This window comes from Micrasema longulum, unplaced genomic scaffold (genome assembly GCF_059751315.1).
Source record: "Micrasema longulum isolate JH-2025_06_02 unplaced genomic scaffold, ASM5975131v1 h1tg000548l, whole genome shotgun sequence".
In the NCBI taxonomy this organism is placed as follows: Eukaryota; Metazoa; Arthropoda; class Insecta; order Trichoptera; family Brachycentridae; genus Micrasema; species Micrasema longulum.
The window spans coordinates 189,366-212,820 of NW_028277744.1; the positions used below are offsets into that span (position 1 = coordinate 189,366).

Below are 23,455 nucleotides of genomic sequence, written 5' to 3' on the forward strand. Positions count from 1 at the left end.
TTATCTCGTAACCTCACCAATTCGATTGTTTCCGCACATTGTGGATTATATGTGTGAGGCATTTTATAAATTGGTTATGGTTCATTTTTTTTCTATTTGCGCAGTTTCTAGAAAATCATTTTTTCGTTTTTCTTATTGATAGAAATTTGTCTGTGGTTTACAGTTGGTTTCTCCGTTTTTCACGTATGATCGGGTTTAGTGTTCTATTGCGAAATATGCTTGTTTTGATATTTTCAACGCGTTCTTAGCTGCTTAGCTCGGATATATCCATGTTGACTTCGAGTTTATTTGATGTTAAACTTAAGTGTACGACGCTATTCATGTTTTGCGATTTGATGTACATGTTACAATGTCAGCTTCGGCTGAACCTACAAAAGGCAGGGATAGCCTTATGAAGATGCTATTGACTAATTCGAGCATTCCTTTACAGAAGAATAGAGAATTGGTAAATAAATTTACGTCTATCAAATGGGTACCAGCTTTCCTTGTGTGAAAAAGTGTGTGGATACCTAATGCAAATAATTGTGCTAGTGATTAAAATTAACCCTGCATGTTCAGTGATTGTTCCACTAACCACTAATGTCCGTGTATCTAACGTTTTAAAAAAAGGATTGGACTATTGTGATACAGACTCCTTCATTTTTCAATAACGATTAAACTGTGGTTACTCTCCATCTTCACTGAATTTCGACTGGAAACATGTATATATAACAACTTTCCATGTTTATCAAAGTAAGTCAGAGGTACACACACATTATTTCCTTTTTCTTCTCTAATATTCTGCATATTAATCTGAGGGCAGTGGACAAACCTCCCAATATTATTTTGATTTATTTTATTTACTGTTAATCCATAATAGCTGTTCCATTTTTACAGGGAGCTAGTTGCGATAGAGACTTAGATCTAAGTGAAGACAATCTGCACGAAACTTTCGTTTCGTATATTCAAGCGCTAACAGGCTCCTCAGTAAGTAACCTAATGCACTTCTATGGTTGTTGAGTAAGATTTGAGAGCCCATCACTGGCTTTAAGGAGTATATTTTCACTTTTTATTGGCACTGATATAACCTCAAAATTGTAAAGAAACATGATTTTTTCTTTCGGTTTGTGTATGGTTTATTTAGTACAAACTGGTGGACTACAAACACTGAGATAGTATATGTTTCCCAGAGATTCAATTTTCCACATGTGTTAGTTATTCATTGATAAAACTTGATAATAAGTACACCATTCAAATGTTTTACATGGTCATAATTAATTTAAAACTAACTCAGTGTCTGTAATTGCACCTGTAGTTTTTATCACCATTGTGATAGTAATATTTTACTGTTTCTAGGTGTATACGAGTGATTAAGTGCACACAATGAAACACTTTGAAAATAAGTATTTAGTAACGTGTGTCATTTTCAACGCCTTGCATGATTTTATTAAAAAATTGTATTGAATTAAAAAAAATTCCCGTGAGACTTCTTTCTAGAAGAGCGTGAATTAAAAAAACATTAGAGAAGCTGCACTTTTAATTATTTGCATATTTAAAAAAAAAATTGAATCGGCTCTTATGATAAATAAAGCGTGTGGAATCATTGTCTGATATTCACTCTGTCACTGTGTCTTGACCTAAAATGGATATAAAAAATAGAGGTTATCAAGTGTAGGTGGTTAAATTTAATACATTATTTAGTGGAGTTTTCATTTATTGAAATATTTTTTATTATCCTAGAGCGATCCCCGCTATAGAGGTTCATTGGGTTTTCTGTGTGATAAAAAAAAGAAGCAAAGACATCTTTTTATTGCATTTTCAATTTGCGGTTTTAATTTTTTTTCACTGTCAATAGATTCTATATATTATACAATAATCAAATAGATTCTATGTATTACACAATAATCAGAGATTCATAGGCGGCCTCAGTGCTGCAGTGGTTGACACTTGACTCAAGCACGTAAATAGATTCATAGGCGGCCTCAGTGCTGCAGTGGTTGACACTTGACTCACGCACGTAAATAGATTCATAGGCGGCCTCAGTGCTGCAGTGGTTGACACTTGACTCATGCACGTAAGGTTTTCGGGTTTGATTCCCGGTGAGAACATAAAAATTATGTGTGACTTTTCTCAAGCCTGGGTGTTCTGTGGTGTAATTCACCACTGTAATTCGGCCCCCTGGCCCGTTTTGGTGAAAAACAAAATGAAAATAAGTTACTAAGTAAAGTTAACTAATATTATTTAAGGTAATTATTTTTGATATATTAAAATAAAATCATTTTGTTTTTATGTACCACTTATATTTTTATAATTTGACAACCAACTAGTTTCGGAAATACTACGCCTTCTTCGGGGTTAATTACAAACTAACATAACATATATAAATTTTTAACAGTGAGGGTAGAGTGGGCGTAGCTACGGGAATAGAGAAGAGAGGGGGTTTGTGTGTGGATATAGGAAGAGGGAACATATTAAAAATAGGACTATTACTAAGATTTATTTAATTTGAAATAATATTAAAAATTTTATTAACAGCTTCACTGTGAAAAATTTATATATGTTATGTTAGTTTATAATTAACCCTGAAGAAGGCATAGTATTGCCGAAACTTGTTGGTTGTCAAATTATAAAAATATAATTGGTACATAAAAACAAAGTGATTTTATTTTAATATATTAAATAATCATGTTCCACGTTTAATTTTTTTCTCCAGATATATGTATTTGGCTTAATTTATTTTTAGCCGCAGTGATAACCAGGGCTGGTTGGTTTATTGTAAACGCTATGGTGAAGGCTTTCTTGCCGTGTATTTAGTAATAATAAATATGCGCTAGAAAAGCGTTCTCTACACGCCCTTACGTACAGTGTTTGATTTTTACAAAAATAACACTAATATGACTAAATATTAAAAAAAAAAAACGTCTTTCAATGGAAACGCAATAGATATGTTATTCATGGTAATGTCGCCAATATAAAAATATTGTTTCTTTTAAAAGGCGATACAAGAAAATGTATTCCGTTTGAAGAGTCTTAATGTTATAGTCATTTTAACTAGGCTTTTTTTTTTTAAAATGAGAATATTTATGGCGTTTTGTAAAATCATATATCGACAATGGAAAGGCAAAAATTACTAAGCGACATGTAGCCAATTTTACGGAAGAGCCGATTAACCCTTTCCCCGTGTAAAATTGAGATACTTTTATTTATTACTTTGAACACGTATTTTGCTAGTGACCATGAATATACACGCTGTAACTGGGAGAGTGGATCATCGATGGCTGAGCGATGGGGGACTTTAATGCCTATCGATGTAACTCCCATGTATGTTCTGGGGTATTCATTTGTTTAAAAGTTATTCAGATTTTGAAGAAGTTTTCCGCAAAATCCAATTTTAGGCTGTATGTTATAAAATGTATGTTGGCTGTATGTTGTAGACTCTCTTTATAAAATAAATTCTGTTATACAAATTTATAAAGAAAAAAAAATAAAAGAATTTGAGATGAATAAGTCACTCAGATACCAACATAATATTAAAATTCCTAAATTCCACACAAGTTATGGTCAAAATAGCTTTGTCTTCAAAGGTGTAAAAAATTATAATAATCTTCCCAATGAACTACAAACCATTAAAAATAATATATCAATGAATAAATTTAAAGTAAATCTAAAGAAATTTTTTGAATACGTGTAAAAACTACATTAAATTTTAATTAGTATGAATGTATTATTGTTTTATGTTTTTTCTTTAAATATCCTATGTTTTTATTTTTTTCTCATGTACTCGTATCTTTAAAATGATATAAACTCTTATAAATAAACAACTACAACAATGTAAGTCACTCTCCAAGCACAAGAGTTAGTCTCTTTTTTGGAGAGTTACAGTGATAACGCCGCTAGGTCAATTAGACGTTTTGTTTCACGTTGAAGGGTTAGTAGTGTTGAAATTTAATACGATTTGTAATTTGCATCGCGATTTCAGAAGCGGCGTATTCCGTTAGTGTGGATGGAGCACAGCTACGCTTGTGTGGGGGGTGGGCAGGGGACGGAGGGGGGGAACTCTGGTACGGGGGCACGTCTGCTCCTGGTGCGCAAGGCCCCTCAGTGCCCCGATTGTCACACGCAAACCCAAGAAGAGCAAATCGACGTTGAGACTGTGGAACCTGTAATCTTTTTAACATTTTTAAATATAATATTTTTTTTAATACTTACTAAAAAGTTGTTTCTGTCTCTTTAACACAAGCACCGGCCACAGAATAGCGTCTCTGCCTTCCTTGTTATAAGTTGTATTCTTGTGCTCTTTCTAACGCAGCAAAAATATTTATTGTGGCATTGGCATCACTTTCATTCGTATAATTATTCTTCGCATAGCAAGAATAAATATTTTTTCTATGCAAATCCAGCATATTTATACAAATTTTACTTTCCAAATCTGGTGTGAACATGTCCATTTGAAGATTTCAAAAAATACAACTTCATCATTTAAATAAATAAGAGAGGTACCGTAAAACGGGGTTAAATTGCACCATCAAGGGTAACATTGCATCAAAAAAAAAAAGTTTTTAGAGACACCTGTTGTCATTGCTACTAACAATAACTCATTGTTTCCCCAAATATTCAATGGATGTCACTTTTCACTCTTACCTAAGGTTATTTTCCATTCAATATGGTACTTTAGGACTGAGCGATTAGCGGTTTGGGTTGGTTGTGCAGTTTTTATGAATAATTTCTATAGGTAATTCTTATCACATCTTCAACAGTGTGTATCATTCTAAGGTGAGTAAAGTGGTTTCGTATGTTGAATTTTGTCATGTATTTGATAAATTAAATTAACTTAACAGTAGAATCACCATGTAAAGCGCCCTTGAGGTATTTTATTACGAAAATGGCGCTATATAAGTTATCCACAATAAATAAATAAATAAATAAATACCAGTATTTCTTACTAAATTTACCAAAACATATTAATATTAATATTTCCATGTCCATGTGGAATCTATTAAGATACTGAAGGAAAAAAAAAGTGATGCAATGTCACCCCGCCCTAGGGCTTACTTTGCATCATTTTTCAAAAAATTATAGCTTGTATATGAAACTACAAAATATACTTATAACCACAAAAAAGTAAAGGAAATATATTATATAACCATGACATTTATTGTCAAAAACACTACTCATCTCCTCGATGAAAAAAATCATTATAGCTGAAAAGTTATTAAAAAGTGATGCAATTTAACCCCGTTTTACGGTATATCAAGTCTTGTATCCTATGTAGACTCGTGTTGCACTACAGCCACACGATAGTTAAGTAAAGGATGCTGATTTCTTTTACTCGAGAAACCCACCAAAATACCTACTTATGATGTAATAACTTATATTTACATATAAGTTATTAATTAAAAAATACTTGGTACTTACTTATGGTTTGACCGATGGTCTCTTATATTGCACAGCCAAGATGTTTTCCTTGCGTCTTGCCCAAATAGAAAAAAAATAATATTTGTAACACTCATTGATGGGTAGAGTTCTCTCCTGAAACTATAGTTGTGTTCTTCAAATAGAAATAATGTTAATAACGTCAATAACAATGTTATATATAAAACTCCAACTATCTGGATAAATGAGTGCCTGACGTTATCCAGATATGCAGAAATCCGGATAGTTAGATAACATATCAAATCAAAACAATGTTTTTAAAGAAAAAGCAACATTTACTATAATATCCCTTTTATTGCTTTTGAAATAATACAGCAAATTGGAATCACACTAAAAACTTAATTAAACATGTCCAGAAATGTTAGTTGCTTTGACAAAGAGATTCATTTACGAGCAGCGAGGTCTTGCAATGTGCTTGATGACAGAGTCCTAAAAATGATCCCGATATTTGGCGATCCGGATGACGAGTTTGGATAAACGGAGTTCTAACTGTATATCAATAATTATCAATTATACAAATGATACTCCACACGCGGTCTATATTGACATGCATTCCTAGCTTCTCTTTTCATACATGTTTTCATGCGCGTGCTCTTCAACTATATTATATGTACCTTTGACATGACCAGTTTTGAGGTATTGATTTATCTGATAATTCAAGCTCTTTCCGTCCAATCACCGGGCACCTAAATTTGTTTCACCACTCTTTCGTCATCTATTTGTTACACATATCTTATTTGAAATTGTACCACTATCGTTTCGTTCTATTGATGAAATGTCTTGTAATTTTAGGAACCGACACCTCCTCTCCTACTAGATGATATTCCTCCCTGTGAGAAACCGATAGAAGATGGAGAACTCACACCAGAAGAAAATGAAGATAAAGTTGATTGGGAAGATAAACTTCACAGGTAGGCTGCATTGCTTAAGAATTTGTTTTATTCTTTTAAACTTTGCACAAATTATAATACCTATATCTGATCCTGATAAGATGAATTTTCGCTAATTAATAACTTATTTAATGCCATGAAATATTAGGGTCTCAACACATATATATAATAGCATTGTAAATCTGTCCTACATTTATGTGCACTATATTTCCTCCGGTATAGTAAAAGTAAGCCTTCGTCTTTATTGATGGTCCTGCACTTAGCTGACATATACCGGGGTTCCTAACTAGGGTTTTTATTTGTGCGCGTCGAACGATAAGAAAGCAAATATTTTTATTTTCCAAAAAATATAATTCTTCAGTCTGGCGTGGAACCCTGCCCAGGTGAGCCTCCTGACAGGCGCGCTAGATGCGGTGCTAGGCGCGCGCGCGGCGTTGCTAAGCGCGGGGCGTGCGGGAGCCCGGCGGGCGGCGGCACGCGGGGGCGCAGCGCGGCAGCTGCGTGCGCTTCTTGCCGCGCCCCCCGCGCGTTGGCAGCCGCGCCTTGTGCAGTGGCTGCATAATGCCCTCACGGAGCACCTGCCCCCGCCCATGCTGTCGTGCTACCGAGAGATCATGCTGGTAAGAAGACAAATAATCTATTGTGCTTTTTTTTAAACATGTTACCTGATTATATAATTTATGTATAGTGTAATTGGCAGTAGTGCTGTATTATACATTTAAATAAATAAATAAAATGCAATAAATTAATTTTTTTATGATTCAAAATAAAATTGTCCTATCTCAGTCCAAGGCCAATTTTTTTCTTATCGAGAAGATTTAGACAAGAAGAAAAATAGATTATAGCATTGTTATATTGCTGTGGCAACCATGGGCGATCATGATTGCAACTGGCATCAGATTTCCAGTCTCCCAGGTAGCCATGTTTTTAGAAATTTAATGTGTTTATGGTACAAATTATATTTGTACTTGGCTCACTTTTGAATGTCAGAAATAAAAATAAACTATCGTTAATCCGATTATGTGAAACGACATCGTAGAATGGCTGCAAGCCAGCGGATTGCACAATAAACGTCGGTTAAACTCATGTGTCCTTTGGTCCTTGTCAGTTATTTTCACACCTTACAGATGTGTGTTTTGATCACCGACCCGAACTTGCGACGTCATGGGCGGTGCAATTTTAAAGTTTCAGTGGGTTTTTCAAAATTACAAAATTAAAAAAATTCATAAGTAAATAGTGCGATACATAAAAATAAAATATTTTTTAACAAATAAAAATAAACCCCTCAACTTCCTCATTGTACTGAATTGTCTAAACTAAAATTAATTGTACTGTAATTAATTATACTGCAGTGAAATGTATAGAATTGAAAATATATACTGAACGGTTTTTTAAAATTTGAAAATTTCAGACACTGAAGAGCAAGGTCCCTTCTCTAGTGGAAAAGATGACCATGGGGCACCCTCTAGTGGGGCGCGTGCGTGGGTATGAGAACGGGGCGGGGGGCCCCACCATAGCTTCGGGCAGTACCGGGCCCCCGGACCCTGCAGCCCCCGTGTTGCTGCTGCTTCCCTCCGGCCGGGACAGGAGGGACGCCCGCTGGGCGGAGAGACTTCGTGCCGTCGCCAATGTGCAGCAAGTGCATTCGCATCAATGTGAGTATGAAGAAACATCAACAAAACTGTCTAAGGAAATAAAAAAGTGTTGAATTTGTGACATAGAAGCTTAAGAGGATATGCGGTGGGAGAGCGATTTGATAAATAGGTATTTGAGTTTAACTTTTCTCTTACTTTTTAGGATGCTACATACCATATTCCTGACGACAGTCATGAAGTCATCTGACAAGACTTGTAGCGCTTGCTGTCATAATGTGGCTATTTTTGGCATTATTAAATTCTAGAAGGAATCAGATGGTGCTCACACTCAGTGCTATTATTTTATATGCAATCTTAATGGGAATTTGGGAATATTTGCATCTACTGAATGATGTTTTTAAAAAACGTTTGTAAAGTATAGCTACGTAATATATCACTAAGTCTAATAATTGACGTTTTAAATTGATAGATTATTGGTAATTTGTTTTCATTAGAAATAAGTACTTCATCTTTAGCTGAAGCATTGAGATGATGTATAACACAGAAGCACAGAAAAAATATCCATTTACATATTTTTTTAATGTCGGTTTAAATGAAACATTACTACTTCACTAAAATCAACAGATGGAAGAATTGAAGAAATATGGATGTTCAAACATAGGCAAAATGGTGAATGTTACACAGTGTGTAAAGTGGCCACTTAAACCAGCCAATGACAGGTCATAAGCCCTGTAAATGCCTAGACTTCCATATTCCCTTATTTAAGGTATTCCCCATCCCTGTTGTAATTTGTTAATTTTTTAAAGTTTATCCATAAAAAAGTCACCGCTCGCCACTGCATTCCATGGGCGCCTACTGACATTTTTGCCATTTGATAATTGTCAAGCTGTGATGGATGATTGTCAAATGTTGTGAGTTGCCATCAAATAACGCTATTTTTTTTTACGATCTTTAAACGTCACTGATAAATAAATCTTGATGCTCGACATTCAACAATCTTCATGTGTCGTCTATAAATATATAAGTGTGTTTGTAGGCACCTTATCCATTCTGCCTAACCCTAACCACCAAGCGGTAATAGCTTGTTTGCAGAACAATGAATGTTGGTACGACAAACATTTATAGCAATATGAGAACATGGAGAATGGCATTCTAGTATATCAAAAACCTTTTATTAGAAATCATAAACCAGAATGACTGCTGGACAGGTCACAGATAAGTGTTTTTTATCTGAATATCATTGTATCTTCTTTCCAGCTGGCTGGTTGCCACAGTTGCCCCTGTCCGCGTGCCTGGCCCAACTGCTTGGCACAGGACGGGCGAGGGCCGCAGCCCTGAAGGCCGAGTATCCCCAAAGGCCTATAATCCTCGTGGGACAGGGGGCAGGCGCTGCTATCGCAGTACAGGTATTGGAAACTTTCATTTTGAATGCTATATCAGATAATCATTATAAGAGAGAAATTCCTCCCTTTAAGGCAACATTTGGTCAAAGATGGGAGTATTATTTCTCTGCCAAATTGTTAAGAATTAAGTATAACAATGAAGCTTTAAAAAAAGAAACAGTCTGGCTGAAGCACATTAGCATAGAAGAAATAAAAATGTTTAAGTGACATGCGAAAGAAGTGGAAAAAAAACACCTTACCTTTTTAAAATAGGTTATCATAAAAAGAACCCTTAAATACATTCTTTTTTCTTTTAGGTACTTATATTTATGAATTAATAATATACTCAACAATGTTTAGAGTATGTCATATTTTTGCAGACAAGCTGGATTTCCTCCCTAGGGAATTACTTAGATCTAAACTCATCATGACAGGTCATAAGCTCTGTAAATGCCTAGACTTCCATATTCCCTTTGCAAACATGTTTTCCCTCTCTGTTGCAACGAATTTAGATCTAATAATATAATTTTTAAAATTATGTTTAATAAAATGAAATCAGTAATCTATATTTTTTTCCTGCCAATTTCAGCTAGCCGTGAACATGCAGGGGATAGCAGGAGTGGTGTGCTTGGGTCTCCCACTCCTCACAGCATCAGGTCCCCGGGGTGACCCTGAAGACTGCCTCCTGGACATCCCCTGTCCAGTCCTGTTTGTCATTGGACAGAATGCTAATCAGTGCACGTAAGTCATAGCCATTTAAATCTTATTTCTGTGTAACTTTTGTTAAATTTATTGTGATTCTGAAGCAGAAAGATTATTTGAAATTTCTAGTGTACTAAATAATTATTGTCATATCAAGCAAACATTTGAAAACGTCGAGCGAAAGAGACAAACACGTTTGTGCTTGAACCTCCGAAAATATAGTCAGTTAATTACAAAGAGACCAGCGTTGGATTTCTTCTTCATCAGAGACAGTCAGAAAAGCATTTCTGTCCAATCCATTCTTTTTGTGATTGATATTTTGTCAAAAAACGAAGTTTAACCTTTAATATGGTTTATGTAAAGGCAAACGGCAAAATACTACTTACAGTCCCAGAACTGTCGAAAGGAAAACGTTTTTTTTTTTTTGTCCGTTTTGGGGCAAATGAAAAATACAGTTCTGTGTGTGAAATAGACCAGAACCCTGGGTGAGCAATTTTGACTCGATGGTTACTCTTGGATAAAAATCCTGATAAAGGATATCGAGTGGAGATAATTCCGACTCGTATTGTAGTGATAGGGGCAGTCGCTATCTATGCTTGAGGTCCTGAGTTCGATTCCTGGAAGGATTTTCATGAAATATTTTTTCATAAAGTGGTTTTACACTGCAATATTTTAGTGTCCCAGACTGGCATCTGAAACGTGAGACTGATCACTTCACCTTCCTGTGACAAATGCAGTACAGTGCCCTATTCCACCATCAGATGCAGATTTGATGATGAATAATTGCCTTTTTCCTGCTTTCACCTTTTCCATTTTTCTTTAATTTTTCTCTTGATATATTCATCGCATCATAATTTGTTTTCATTTCTTGGGAAATTAAAAAATAACTACACATATGTATAGTGTTACCTTTGTAATCAAGGCTTTCATAATGTATTTAAATTATGTATCTAGGTGCATAAAAAAAAAATAATCACAAAATTTTCTTTCAGACAACAAGATGTTGAGTCACTCCGCTTGAAGTTGAAAGTCCGTTCCCGGCTCGTGGTGGCCGGGGGAGCTGATGACCTTCTTAGGTTACCTCGACTAAAGCGCCATTTGGAAGGAGTTACGCAGAGGATGGTTGAATGTGCCATAGCTGTACGTAACATATTTGTCTGCGTCTAGTTTTACATAGATTTATGGTCAACATGAAATATAATTTTAAAATATATTTCATCGTTTTTATATTTTATTCAATACCAATCGTATCATAATTTTAATTGCTTTATTTATTAAAAATTTAATTGAAAATGCAATCATAATATAATAAAAATAGAAAAAGGAGAATTTAGAAGCATATAAAAAAACTTCTTAGTTTCTGGACTGGATCTAAAGCGTAAGACTGATCATCTTGCCTTCATTACTAAGATACGCTGCATTCGAATACCAATGCAGTGTAAGTATTATTCAATGACTTGTAAAAAAAATATGGCACGTTTCAGTTCGTGGGTAATTGCCTCCCTTGCCTTCATTCTCTAACGAACTTCCATCGTGATAAGACGTGATGTTACACAAAAATGTTGTCATTTGTGATGAGGACATGCTTTAATTCAATAACTGTTAAAAGCAGAGCAGATATATTGTTTCATTAAAAAATACACTCCATGTGATTGAATAAGTAGATAATTTGCGATATTCAAAAATAATATTTGAGGATCAAAGTCTGACAATTACCTTTCTTTTAAATGGGTTTTTTGATTGGTTGTGATAGAAAGAAATATTTTAACAGAAAACTAAAGATACACACCAAAAACCGCCACTTGGAGCAGAAATTTAGGTATTAAATATGTATCAAATATTGAATTTTTACTCGTCATCTTTGCATCAAAAGTGGACATTCCATACTTTATTGGCCCTTAAGTCTCACGGCGGCCGTTATTTTGTCATCTTTTGACGATTCAAAATCAACCGCCATGGTGAGAGTGACTTTGTCATTTTTAGAGTATGGAGAGTGTTCATATTATATATTTTTATTTTACAGGAAGAAGTTGGCAATTTCCTGTCCTGCCTCTCGCAGTGGGAGAACAGTATGGACGAAGAGGGACGCTCCTCCCCCGAAGGCAGCGTCGGGGCAGATACAGAGGCGGAGTCTCTGCCCCCCCTGCGCCCACCGTCCCCTGCTCCTGCCCCCCTGCCTCCGCCCATTCAGATCATCGGCCAGACCCCCGGGCAGGCCAAGAGAAAACTCATGGACATCGGCTCGCCCAAACCAAAGAAACCGCGGCTATCAAGAAGTAAGTTCTTTTATAATGTAGTGTTAAGATGTACTTTTTAGTTTTGATAAAAAAAATTGTACCAATCAACAACCAATCTGATGATTAACATCGTCAGTTGACAGGTAAAACTCATACAAGTACAGGTTTATAGTAGAGTGACTTTATGTCATTAAGTTCTATATTTTTCAACAGTCTCTTGCATAAAAAAAAATAAGTCCACTAAGGGATCCAAAACAACAACTTAGATTTTTTTAAATTTCACTACATGGTTTAAAAATACAGTAAAACCTCGTTTTTACGTTCCTCAATTTAACGTTTTTCCACTTTTTACACCGAAATGTTCAGGACCCATTTTTCTCTATACATTCTAATACAAATATTCCCCCCGATTAACGTTTTTTACATTTTTCATCACCCCGGTTTTACATTAAAATTTTTCGGAATTCATTATGTGTCAAAAAAGCCAAAATTATGTCGTAATAATGATGCCGCGGCCCGCGCGTCATCGCGTGTGCCACACAAATGAAGAGTAAAATCAGGTAAACAACTAATAAAGGATAAATTATTGTCTTAACTTAAATTCAAATCATTTGCAGTGTAATTGTTTTTGTTTGAGTGTCTTCCTTTAGGATTAGTCTTAGTTTTTATTTTAACAAAAACGTCACATTGACTTGTACAAATCATGATACGCAGTTGATAAACGTTGAGAAACAATAAAGTTTTAATATCATTAAATTGCGATGTTTAAAACATGACAATAGAAATATTTAAAGTTATTTAAAACATTTTTTAAAAAGTTCGCTGTGATCTACATGACAGTTATTTTTAGTGATGCGATAGAAAAAAATTGATACCGTGTAAATAAAATTTCCCAACATTTAGGGGAAAGATTATTTTTTGTTTTTTTATGCAAATTCAAAATTCTATTCTCGTTGTTTTTAAATCAAATAAAAAAACAGATTACATAATATTGTTTAAAAAAATATTGACAATTTCCACTTATCACCGTTTTTCAAATTTTTCTGGAAATACATATGTGTACACTGTAGCAAAAATTTAATTTTTATATAATTCCTATTTTTTCCATGCATTTTTGATTTCCTTTCCTTTTCCTCAGTTTTACACTTTTTTCTAGCTCCCTTGAAAAACGTAAAAAGGGGGTTTAACTGTATATGAGCTTTACCATAAATCTGTACTTAATGAGTTATACCTGTCAACTGATGATATTGCAACAGAGATGAAGAAAAAAATTAGAGGGAATGTGAACATCTAGGCGTGTTACCAGGGCTTATGACCCATTATTTGCTGGTTTATGTGGCCACTTTACACATTATGTAACATTCACCATTCTCCCAAGTTTAAACATCCATATTTCTTTAACTCTTCCCATCTGTTGAGTTTTGTGAAGTTAAAGAGCTGAAACCTTTATTGATGCGGATGAGATTTACCTGACTGAATTATTTTCTTAAAATCATATTTTTGTATATTTTATAAGGTAATTCAGGAAAAATTTCTTTTTTAGATATTCATGGATACAATTCCACATGCATTTATTTTCAATTTTAGAATGAGGAACTTCAGCCCTACGGGAAATTGGATACAATAAATGTTTTCTTGCGCGCGGTAAAAATTTTAGCATTAAATTGTATGGCAAAGTTTCTTGAGAATGTACGAAAAAAATAATAAAAAACATTTTAATAAAAACGAACTACTTTGAATGACATCACTGGTTCATATGAATCTACCCATGATATGAGAGTTATAGAATACTTCCGGTTTGCTTGCCGTGGATGGACCAATGGGAAGAACTGATCGAGAATAACCGGAAAAGAACCTCTGTCGTCGCACGCCGATTTATTTCAGAAAAATAAGACTTCAAAAAATCGTAGCACTGATAATACGATATATAGAAATTAAAAAAAAAATTTTTTTGGCATAGTTTAGTAGTCGATTAACAAATAAAAAAACAACTGAACTTCCTCATTACACAGAATATTATATTTTGCTTTTTTGTATACATATTATCAATTATCTGTTTATAATATTATATTTAAAATTTGGTATTTATATAATATCTGAAAATTATACCCGCAATTGAACGTGGTCATGCAGAAAGCAGCCAGTCCATAATTTGTCCACAAATGAGATATTGGTGTTATCAGATGCAGTAAGGTTAATTATATGTTCTGCTAAAAACAGCCAGACCGCTTTCATATTAAAAACTAACTATTTGTTAAAACTTAACAATAGAAGAAAAATTATAGACCTTTTAAATTTATTCAAAATTGTAAATTCAATATGGGATTGCCCTGAACTGCTATCTCTCATCAACTTCAGGGTGCCTGGAAGAATGACTAGACAGGTGCCACCGTTTTGTAGCAACAATTCACGGACAGTGTATACTTGTAATGCAGTATTAAATAGACTTCATGAACTCGGCAATAGTTATTCCCACGTATCTGATATATTTAGTGAAGGGTATTGTTCCTATAGAACAAACCTTTAGAACTTTTTCAAAGATGGTGAATGGTAATTATATTTATTTATTCATGCATTTCATATACAATTTTTTGTTCACTTTGCCTAGCTGTGTAAAACAGTACTTATGATTTTCTTGTTGTTTTACTGTAGAATGTTTTATTATTTAAACTTTCTACTGAATATGCTGTATAATTTTTAGGTTATTTTTTTTTTTATAAATCTTGTATAATTTTTGGTGTGATTTTTTTTTTTATAAATCTTGTTTTTAATATTCATGTTTTGGAAAAAAAATATATTAAGCCAAATATGTTAATATTATAAATATTTGTAAAAGGCAGATTTGCCGTTTATGTTAATAAAATAAATAAAATAAAACTGTAATAATCATCTTCTGAAAATAGCGTCGATTATTAAAACGGCATTTCTCAATTAGCAGAAAATACCCACAGCGCCAGAAAAATCTTACAGTACTTTAAAAATCATTTAAACTGGTCAAATACATAATTAGATTCTTGTTTGTAATACAAAAAAAAACTAATGTATTCATTGTTTATCATTTCGACACATCCTACGTACATACGTACAACTGTGTAACTGAAAAAAGTAAATTTTACAGGAGAGCATTTAAAGATTTTTAAAAAATCACCTTATGATATTTCACTGTTCTTACGTAGTAAAGCTGTGAAATTTGGCATAACGCTTTTAATTGAGTTATTTAATAAGATAAAAAATAAATGTTCTTTCTGAGATCACTAGTTTTTGTTTTATCACACATTCACACTTATACTATGCTACGTAACCTGTCATCAATACTGTAAGTCGCTGATACAGGCTTTTTCAAGAGGATTCATTGAAATGTTTCACGAGTATCTGCCTAGTTACATAGTTTTACTCGGTACTTCATTTGATATCTTCCCCTAAAATGTTCACATACACAGCTTTTACCAAAAAATCGTAATTAAATACGGTCTTATATTTGTTTATGTATCGCTGTCACAACATTAATATTAGATCATTTTCATTATTTTGATAAGTAATACCTGTGTTTTTAATTTTTTTCAAATTTTTGACGGAATTTTTTGACGAATTCTCTCGCTGTCTGAGGTAGAGCTGAGCGACGGGCAGATCTCCCTCGCCCGCGCCGCGCAGCATTACCCCCGCGTAATAGTCTGTAGCTGGCACGTACTTAATTATTCCTCGGATTTTGTTTTAGATATATGCACATTTATACGTTTTAAAAAAAAACACATTCAAACGATTTTTTTTTTTTTAATATTTGATATCAAAGTTTCAAAGGTGTAGATTTGATTTCCAATATGCAATAGTCGTATAACCGTGGATGAGGCAGTTCCACAGTTGTACGTAGGATGTGTGGATTTGTCAAAGTCAAAAACATTCCAGCTGTTGTGCAGATTTGAATATTGACTCTTTTCATAAAAGTGCTATTATCTCAGTTTCTCTTTTCTATGGCTGGGTGCTTTCTACATAACTACGTTCAATTATACAGTACATTATTACAATATAAATATATTCTGCTATATACATATTTACTTGTAGATTTAAAGGCCTCACCGCTCAAGGCACGAGGTATGGCGCTGTATAAAGTGAACAATCCTCCTCCCGAGGGAGCTACCATTAGCATTGGCCAGATCCTATCTACCGCTGCCAAAGGTCAAACCATTTATACATTTATTGTGGATTTAATGGAACAAATATTGGCATGTCTACCACTAAATATCTTAAACATCTCTTGCCCTTTTATATTCCGATGACCTAATTATCACTTCACCTGTATTTATTCACTGCCTTTTCTCGTCACCTGATTTCTGTAACACTTCACTATATTTATTGTTGACAAAAAATCTTTGATACCTCTTGTTTTTTGGTCTGATATGAATAATCGTTTTCCATTCATGTTACCCCATTCAGACATCCTATTTCATTAATATAAAAATTGGATCAAATTTGTTCTTTTAAAAACTTATTTACTTAAATATTGTCATCATCATCATCATTCCCTTTTCGCACCTAATGGTGCATAGGGCACTGCATTGGTATACAAATCGCTGTGTATCTTGATCATTTTTGTAACATGTAGGTAAGATGATCAGTCTTACGTTTTAGGTGCCGGTGCAGGGACTAAGAAATATTCTAGTGTGAAAACATTCTTTTAAATAAATATTTTATATCAACCATGTCGGGAATCAAAACCGACACCTCTTGCACGGTAGGCAAATGCGCTGACCACGAGGCTTACATATTTTGCATATGGTAAATTACAGTATGTACTTTAAAAAATTGATAGGCTTGAAATAAAGTACAGTAGTTTTGACTTAAAGGTATACCAGAATCTCTTTTAACACAGTGGATATGATCCACGCAGTACCATGGTAAATAAAATATATTTAAAAAATAACGATAGGTTTCCTTGTATAAAAATTCATTCGGCACATAATTTTTAAAAAATGGTTTACTGTGCCTTAGTTTTATTAAAAAAATATAACATGACAACAAATATCCTTGAATAAATCATAACAAAGATTATTCACTATTAGACAATAGACGTACTTGTTTATGCAATATCCAGCCCTATGTAACATTTCCATCTAAATTTTGGGGTTTACATACTAGATTTGAACAAAAAATTGGGTTAATTTCTAGGTGCCAAAATAAAATTTTGAATGGACTGCTTAATTCATTTTTTAAAATATAAATGATCACAGGTTTTAAGAGGTGTATTATAGAATCACTAAATTTAATTTGTATTTATAAATTTATATTTTTATTTATACTTATTATTTAAATACATATACAGTGCATTCAAATGTTTAATAACCCTATGTTAATTTGTTGGTGACAGAATGTTTTCAAATAAGTGTGCCTACAAGCACAAACTAAATTTTTAAGTTTACTTGGTTGCCCAACAGGCACTAACGCATTAGCATAGGGCACCGTACTTTATTATGAATGCTATTTTTATCTGTGTGTTCAATAATTTGTTAAATAAATATGATTTTTTTCTACAGATGATGATGACTCTTTTGATGAAGGTTCCGGAATGGTTATACAAAACAAACGGGTTGAACCAGCTTCATATATTCAGATATCTAACAATCGCCTAACAAGGTTAAAAAAAATGAAAATAAAAATTTAATTATTACTGTTATTGAGGATTAAATAGTTTATTTACGATAAATATGATACAATCATCATCATCATCATTCCCTATTCGCACCTAATGGTGCATAGGGCACTGCATTGGTGCACCAATCGCAGCGTATCTTGATCATTTTTGTTACATGAAGGTAAGATAATCATTCTTACGCTTCAGGTACCAGTCCAGGGACTATGAAATATTTTTAGTGTGAAAACACCCTTATTCAATAAATATTTCATATTAACCTTGTCGGGAATCGAACCCGAGACCTCTTAATGGAAGGAATATAGAAGTATAGGCATCTACAGGGCTTATGACCTGTCATTGGCTGGTTTAAGTGGTCACTTTACACACTGTTACATTCACCATTCTGCCTATATTTGAACATATATATTTCTTCATTTCTTTCATCTGTTAATGTTTGTTAAGTTTATTCAATTTATTTTGTCGTAAATTTCATAAGTTCTGACATTTAAAAATAAAATTATTTTGACCAAAAAATATGAAGTTTTAAAACTTTCTTAGCAATTAGGCATTTAGTAATTAAATAACCCTAAATCAGTTTTGAAAAACATAATTATAACCACATGTTTTTACCGACAGTATTTTTTAATATTCTTTGTGTTTTTTCAGAAACATTCCACAGTCAGGAAATGGAAAATCTAAAGGTTATTATTTTATCATAAATCATTAATTTATATTTTAAAATATCTATGAATGTGGAAGAAGCTAGAAATGTATGTCAGGATAGATGTGTGTGGCTTATCTGTTTCTTATCTGCCTACCCCCATGGTAGTAGTAATAGGGACTTACTTTTTTTCGGGGGAGAGGAAACAGTTTTTATTTCAGTAGCAAATTGGGGCCAAGGTTTTTTTCCATATTAAAAAAATAATAAATTAAAGCTGTACGAATATACAAGTTTTATACACATATAGATTGTTTGAAGCCCCAACAGAAAATGACAAAATATCAATTTTGACCATTTGTGGACTTGTGAGTTTTACAGGTTAAATAATAGCATGATAGTATAGTTATTATGATAAATTAAAAGTATATGTAATACTAAAAAAAAAAAACTTAATTACTTTAAATTTTGTTTACTTGTTTTGCAGATTTAAATGTGACTACTGGTATAAAAGGTAAGAATAACTTTTTTTAAATAATAATTTTGTTCTATTTTATACTGTGTTTTAATATTACTACTTAATTTTTTTATTTTTTTTTAGTTTTGGAAAACATCCCGTGTAAATTATCCAAGTTTACAACGTCTCGTCTCGTTGGGGCCTTTTCTGGGCCCACTAAAGCCAACACACCCATCATCTTGCCAAGGATAGCGTCTAGTCAACAACAGGTGCACTAAATTACCAATTAACTTCTCAATAAACAATCAAATAAATATTAATTTGCCACACGTTTATTATGTATTGCTTTTAAATAAATATGTTTACATTTCAGGTCACTAACACACAAGCATCGACTTCTATAAATACTACAAATATTATGGATATTCCTATTATATTTGCTGACGATGATAAATCAATAGGTGTGTACCAAAAATTTACCTAATTCAATATTCTACTGGTTTCATTTTGATAAGGTATTTGTCATTGGCAGTGCCTTCAAGACACTGGTGACTAAGCGGAAAATGGTCCTGACTTTAAATAGGAAATTCGTAGCTCGCCAGGACCAGAAGAAAATTGTAAAAAAAACATTAATTTGGGGGAATATTTGTATGAAGTATGAAGAAAAATAAGACCTGAACATTTTGGTGTAAAAAGAGGGAAAACATAAAATTGAGTAACGTACAACCGAGGTTTTACTGTATATATTTTAAATCATTTACTTAACCTACATAAATAATTTTAATGAAATATTACATTTATTTTACAGTAAAAACCCCTTTTTACATTTTTCAAGGGAGCAAGAAAAAAGTGTAAAACTGAGGAAAACGCTATAGTGAGGAAATGAAAAATGTATGGAAAAAATAGGAATTACATAAAAAAAAAAATTTTGCTACACTATAGTGTACATATACTTCTAGAAAAATTGTAAAAACGGTGATAAGTTGAAATTATCAATATTTTTTAACCTATTTTCAATGATTTCACTAAAAATATTTTTACATTTTTTCAAACAATATTATGTAATCTGTTTTTTATTTGATTTAAAAACAGCGTGTTAGAATTATTTTATGTGTAAATAAAAAAAGACGATAATAGAATTTTGAATTTGCATAAAAAAACAAAAAAAATATTTTTCCCTTAAATGTTGGGAAATTTTATTAACACGGTATTAATTTTTTTCTATGGCATCACTGAAAACAACTGTCATATAGTTCGCGGCTTTTTAACCATATTTGTATAACTTTAAAAATTTCTATTGTTATGTTTTAAACATCGCAATTTAATGATATTAAAACTTTATTGTTTCTAAACGTTTATGAACTGTGTATCATGATTTGAACAAGTCAATATGACGTTTTTGTTCAAATGAAAACTAAGACTAACCCTAAAGGACACTTGAACATAAAGGGCAATTGCACTGCAACTGCTTTGAATTTAGGTTAGGACAATAATTTATCATTTATTAGTTGTTTACCTGTTTTTATTCTTCATTCGCGTGGCACACGCGGTGGCGCACGGGCCGTGGCATCATAATTACGACATAATTTTGGATTTTTTGACACATCAAATGAATTCCAAATTTTTTTAAGCGTGAAACCGGGGTTATGAAAAATGTAAAAAACGTTAATTGGGGAGAATATTGGTATGAAGAAAAATGAGTCTTTAACATTTCGGTGTAAAAAGCGGGAAAACATAAAATCGAGGAACGTAAAAATGAGGTTTTACTGTATTTCAAATTATGATTGAGATAAAAAAAACTTTTCCATCAACCACAATTTGAGCATACATCTCATTCTTGTATTTAAGCTACTATTCTTAGTATTACATATTTTAGGTACACTGTATTGCTGTGTCCTTTTGCCATATTGATTACAATATTTAGGAACAACAAGACATTTCATACTAGTAATCCCGGTATTGTAAACATGTACTAATTTGTGTTTATACTTGAAGTGTGACACATGCTAACAAATTAAGTTATACGGAAGTAGAGGCGTAACTTATAATTTATTTACAGATTTATGCATTAACGATATAGAAATATTGTGCCTCTGGCATTTTATCTTTATACAGTAGTAATTTTATAATAGAATTTTGTAAAGTTTTAATAAATTTAATGTTAATATTAATAATTTTAAATGTCATTTTAGTGAATCAACAAAACAAATCACCACAGAAGAAGAATTCTCCGACATCCGGTATCAAAGCTATCATCATCAACAAGCAATCCTTGGGGAATAATTCCGGAGAAATAAAACAAAGAATCAATGCTATATCCGGTCAAACTCCCAGCAAAAATATTGTGCAGGTCAAAGTTAAACCTACTACGATTGGACAGTCGCCTATCAATTCCAATCAGATGTTTCATTTGAAAAATAGTAACGCACCTAATAATACTTTAAAATACACAAAAGTCATCCTGGCTAAGCGGACTCCCGATGCCACCAACAATTCAGCGGTCATAGACAATTCTAAAAGTGCTGCGGATGCTCCGGGAAAAAGGATCAGTAATCCTATTATCGTCAAAGGAAAAGGATCTAAGGCAACTTTTAAGGTTTTGCCAGGTACTGTTTTCTACAAAGGACATATGGCCACACATCAGAGACAACTTATTATCCAACGAGCCTCTCCCGGCAACTTGAACAACAAAAGTAACTCTAATAAAAAACGAGACGACATCATGTGTGAAAATTCTACGAGTGATAGAGCGATCGAAGCCGCTGTGGCCAGTATTACAGGAGAACAAGAAGACTTGGGAGAAATCATCTAATCAACTTTTATAATTATGTAAAAAAATAGTGTTAAATACATACATATTTTTTGTTTCAGTTGACCATATAAAATTGTGTTAATTTGTTTGAATTCTTATCCGGCAATAGGTCGATGTATTCGCTGTACATACATGTTTGTGTTATTTTATTGTATAATTTTTTCTGACCTGTGCAATACTATCAAGAACTTTCTTCTTCTGGTTTCTAGAAATCTGGAAAAAAAGCTATTTGCTACTAAAGTGATAAAATCACACACTATCATTTTAATTAACATAAAACTCATTGATTTTAGATCAACTTCTGTTACAATTTGTCAAAAAGAAGTGAAAAACTGTCAAATCTAAACCTAATTTTACGATGGCAACACCAAATTTTAAGTGGCTTGATTTTATTTTGACTGCGTCCACAGTTATTTTCTATAATTTTTTTGACAGGCTTTAAATGTACATATAATATTAAGTCATTTCCCATCTTTTGGTTAATTATAATAGTAAGAAGCTTGAATCCCTCTTTTTTAGAATAATTGTTATAAAACTATTACATTTTTTAACTTAAAAAAAACACCAATGAACTGTAATATTCGAAATTCAAGTTTGTTATTGAAAAATTCTCAGTAGAAGTTCATTGTAATTTATTATAGAAATAGAAGACGAGTGATACTTAAGTAGGGCTTCCAGTCTCGACACCAATTTGAGTCTCGAGACTGCGACAAGACTCGGAGACCGTGTCTCGAAATATTGAGACTTTTCAAGACTTCGAGAATATTTGATACTAACACAATTCGTATAAAAAAATTGTTAATGTAGTAAATAAATCACATCATAACAAATATTATCATAATTAAAATTAATAAACATACCAATCGACTATCCCTATATCACGAAACACACAGATCACAATAGCCTAACTAAAATAGCGTAATAAATTTTTTCTTAAATCAACAGCTAGTTAAGGGTGAAATTGGATAGCAACCGGCATGTAAATTACATGCAAGCAACGCATTCTTTACCCTCTAGAGCTGTGTTTCCTAAACTTTTTAAGCCCACGGACCCATGAAAATATGAGAAAAATATTGCAGACCTGTAACGTAGGTTTAAAAACTTATATTTATGTAGTATTTTGTTTATTGGTTTTTAATGTTATATAATAACAGGTAAAGAAATAAAAAATAACGTTTTTTTTAGTTTTAAAATGGGTGGCAAGTATTTCTGCAGACCGGAGGAAAATCTCAACGAATCAGTGGTTGGAAAACTGCCCAGATTGTTTAGAATCGCACTGCTGTTCTCGAACTTTTGATACTAGCATCTTGAGACTTAAAATGTCTCGAGGCTCCTAAAATTTCGAGTCTCAAATCTCGAATGGAATTCCTATATTTTTTTAACAAAAAAAGAAAGATTTGCATTCTTATCATTTGCCCAAATGTTTCGATATTAGGAAATGGGGATCAAGTTGGGGTAGAGTCAGGTTCGAACCTCGGACCTCTGATCCGTGACTGCAACACTAGCCACGGGACCATAGCCTGATTCAAACTTAACCAAAAAATTTAGGAATAACTAGGTTTTATCGCTTTCGCAACATCTTCGGGACTGGTGTCTTTATTATAAAATTCAGTGTACATATTAATACAAAAATAAAATTCTCTCTCCTCACCGTTTTTATACAAATGCACTGAATATAATAATA

The 23,455-nt window shown here is 33.0% G+C and overlaps 1 protein-coding gene across 2 annotated transcripts; it reads left to right on the forward strand.

The window, feature by feature from the left end:
* Positions 1–134: 134 nt before the first annotated feature.
* Positions 135–23,165, forward strand: Rcd1 (Reduction in Cnn dots 1). Of its 2 annotated transcripts, none has more exons than XM_088227954.1 (17): positions 135–445; positions 877–966; positions 3,959–4,141; positions 6,205–6,323; positions 6,664–6,922; positions 7,714–7,957; positions 9,155–9,303; positions 9,869–10,020; positions 10,974–11,121; positions 12,005–12,257; positions 16,278–16,391; positions 17,747–17,846; positions 18,511–18,545; positions 18,990–19,016; positions 19,104–19,228; positions 19,333–19,420; positions 21,152–23,165. In XM_088227954.1, exons 1-17 carry the CDS (start codon positions 350–352, stop codon positions 21,769–21,771), a joined length of 2,802 nt encoding a protein of 933 aa, XP_088084080.1. In that variant the 5' UTR covers positions 135–349; the 3' UTR covers positions 21,772–23,165. The 2 variants fall into 2 exon arrangements, with proteins under 2 accessions (XP_088084080.1, XP_088084081.1); XM_088227955.1 differs by having other exon boundaries at positions 400–732.
* Positions 23,166–23,455: the final 290 nt, after the last annotated feature.